Genomic DNA, 2,118 nt, shown 5'->3' with positions numbered 1-2,118 from the left:
GAGGACATTATCTCTCAAACACAAACACTCGACAATCTCTACCAGCGAAAGCTATGACAGTCTGTTCAACCAAGCCAGGAACATTAAGTTTCATCCATAGTCACCAACTGCCCTGACACTGAAGGCTCCCATCTTTGCAATGGGACAAAGCTGATTAATGCTCCAGGAGACCAGCAGTGGGCCACACCAGAGTTTCAAATGGGAACCTTTCCCAGAAGCCATCACTGTCACCGCAATGTCCCGAGAGCATCACTGTGAAGGGAGGAGGAAAGCAGTGGGGCACTGGAGGCAGAACTCTTTGCTGCTAGCCAGAGAAACCTTCGCGTGCTGCTTCATGAAAAATAGCAACTGCATAGGAATGGGGACCATTGCTGGGACATAACTACGGGGACACATCCTTAGCATCACTGTGGTTCTCAGCTTCCTCAGGAGTTTGTTAGGTTCCACTGAGAGCTGACAATAGCCTTGTGGGGCAGAGAAAGCTTCTCTTGCTCAGTGCTGTCTAAAGAATAGGTTCCGGAAGGCATTGTTGTAGTTTTTGTTGAAAGCAGTGTAAATGAGGGGATTAAAAAAGGAATTGGAATAGCCTAGCCATAGAAAAATACTCTTCCAAATGGGTGGGATGTCGCAGGAGCAGAGTGGGCTGATGAGCTCCGTGATGAAGAAGGGAATCCAGCAGAGCACGAAGACTCCAATGAGGATGCCCACCATGAGGGCAGCTCTCCTCTCCTTCTGCTCTCTCCACGTGTCTCCGTCTGTCTGGAATGTAACCGTGGCGTGCCGGACAGTGAAGACCATCTGTGGCTGCTGGGCAGCTTCCTTTATCTGCCAAAGACAAACACAAGTCACACTGTATGCGTCTCGGACGGCTGATCCTGCACAGTGGGTATGCAGCCAAGGCATGGGGAAATGCAAGCCATCTACGTCATGCTCAGGTTGGAGTGAGGCTGGGGCTGTGATCCTCTCGTGGGTGACCTGAGCCAATAGGGACATATGTGTGCATAGAATTGCTCACATATCACGAGAATATTATTTCCCTGCTTATGATTGGATCAGCAAAAGAGGCACACAACCACAAGCCATGCACACAAGTCTTGCTTTCTCCAAACACATCAAGAGTTCTTAATAAGGAAGGTGGGACAGTTAAAATACTTCTCCTTTCCCCTTAAGAAACCTTTACAGTGCACAATCATCATTCTCAGGATCAACTGACACAACCCAGGAAGGTTTTGCATGGGTAAATCCAGACCCTTATCAAATCCCATTTGCTCACCAGCTGATCCTCCCAGCTGTGTTGGGATCCCATTCCTTCACACCCTGGGTGCAACTCAGCCCTGTTGCTCCTAAGAGCTCCCTAGAGCAAAATGCAAGCCAGGTGACCTACCTCCAGGGCTTCTGGTGAGACAGGAGTGATGGAGTTGCTCTTCCGAGATCCGATGCGAAACTTGGCCGCCCTGTAGATCTTCCAGTAGACAAACAGCACCACACACAGGGGCAGGTAGAAGGCCCCGAAGGTGGAGAAGATGGTGTAGGAAGGCTCCTGGCTTACCTGGCATTCCTCACTGTCCTCCGAGTAAGTCTCTCCCCAGCCAAAGAGCAGCGGGGCCAGGGAGATGAAGGCGGAGAGCGCCCAGATAAGCACGATCATGATGTTGGAGATTCGGCGCCGGGTGCGCAGCGTGTACTCCAGGTGCCGGGTGATGGACCAGTAGCGGTCAAGGGCGATGGCAGTGACGTTCCAGATGCTGGCAGTGCAGCACAGAACGTCAAAGGAGATCCACACTTGACAAAGCGAGCGACCCAGCCGCCACCGCCGCCCCGATAATTCGTGCACCAAGCTCAGGGGCATGACGAGGGCCGCCACCATCACGTCGGAGATGGCCATGGATGCCACCAGGTTGTGGGGCACCCGATGAAACGTGCGCACGCGGAAGATGGTGGCCAGGACCAAGCCGTTCCACAGGAAAGTGGCCACCACCAGCATGGCCAGGAGAGTGAGGACAAGCACGCTGAAGACGGAGAGCTGTGCCCTGCCGCCCTCCAGCCCGCCGGATGACCCGCTCCGGTTACTGGCATCCGGCGTCGCACCGCCGAGGCAGCTGATGTTGAGCTGGCGGT

The 2,118-nt window shown here is 53.6% G+C and overlaps 1 protein-coding gene across 1 annotated transcript; it reads right to left on the bottom strand.

Annotated features, from left to right (window-relative positions):
- Nucleotides 1–492: 492 nt before the first annotated feature.
- HTR5A (5-hydroxytryptamine receptor 5A) lies at nucleotides 493–2,110 on the bottom strand (the record flags this gene model as incomplete). The annotated part of the gene is made up of 2 exons (XM_042834312.1): nucleotides 493–825; nucleotides 1,385–2,110. Coding segments are annotated over 2 exons (1,059 nt in total), but the record flags the coding sequence as incomplete, so codon positions are not given.
- Between the last annotated feature and the right edge of the window lie 8 nt (nucleotides 2,111–2,118).

The sequence above is a fragment of the Centrocercus urophasianus genome, unplaced genomic scaffold (genome assembly GCF_019232065.1).
Source record: "Centrocercus urophasianus isolate 14NV4802_14NV808 unplaced genomic scaffold, USGS_Curo_1.0 seq_456, whole genome shotgun sequence".
Lineage (NCBI taxonomy): Eukaryota > Metazoa > Chordata > Aves > Galliformes > Phasianidae > Centrocercus > Centrocercus urophasianus.
Note: the sequence above shows the minus strand (reverse complement) of the source record. Positions and strands in the feature narration are given on the sequence as shown.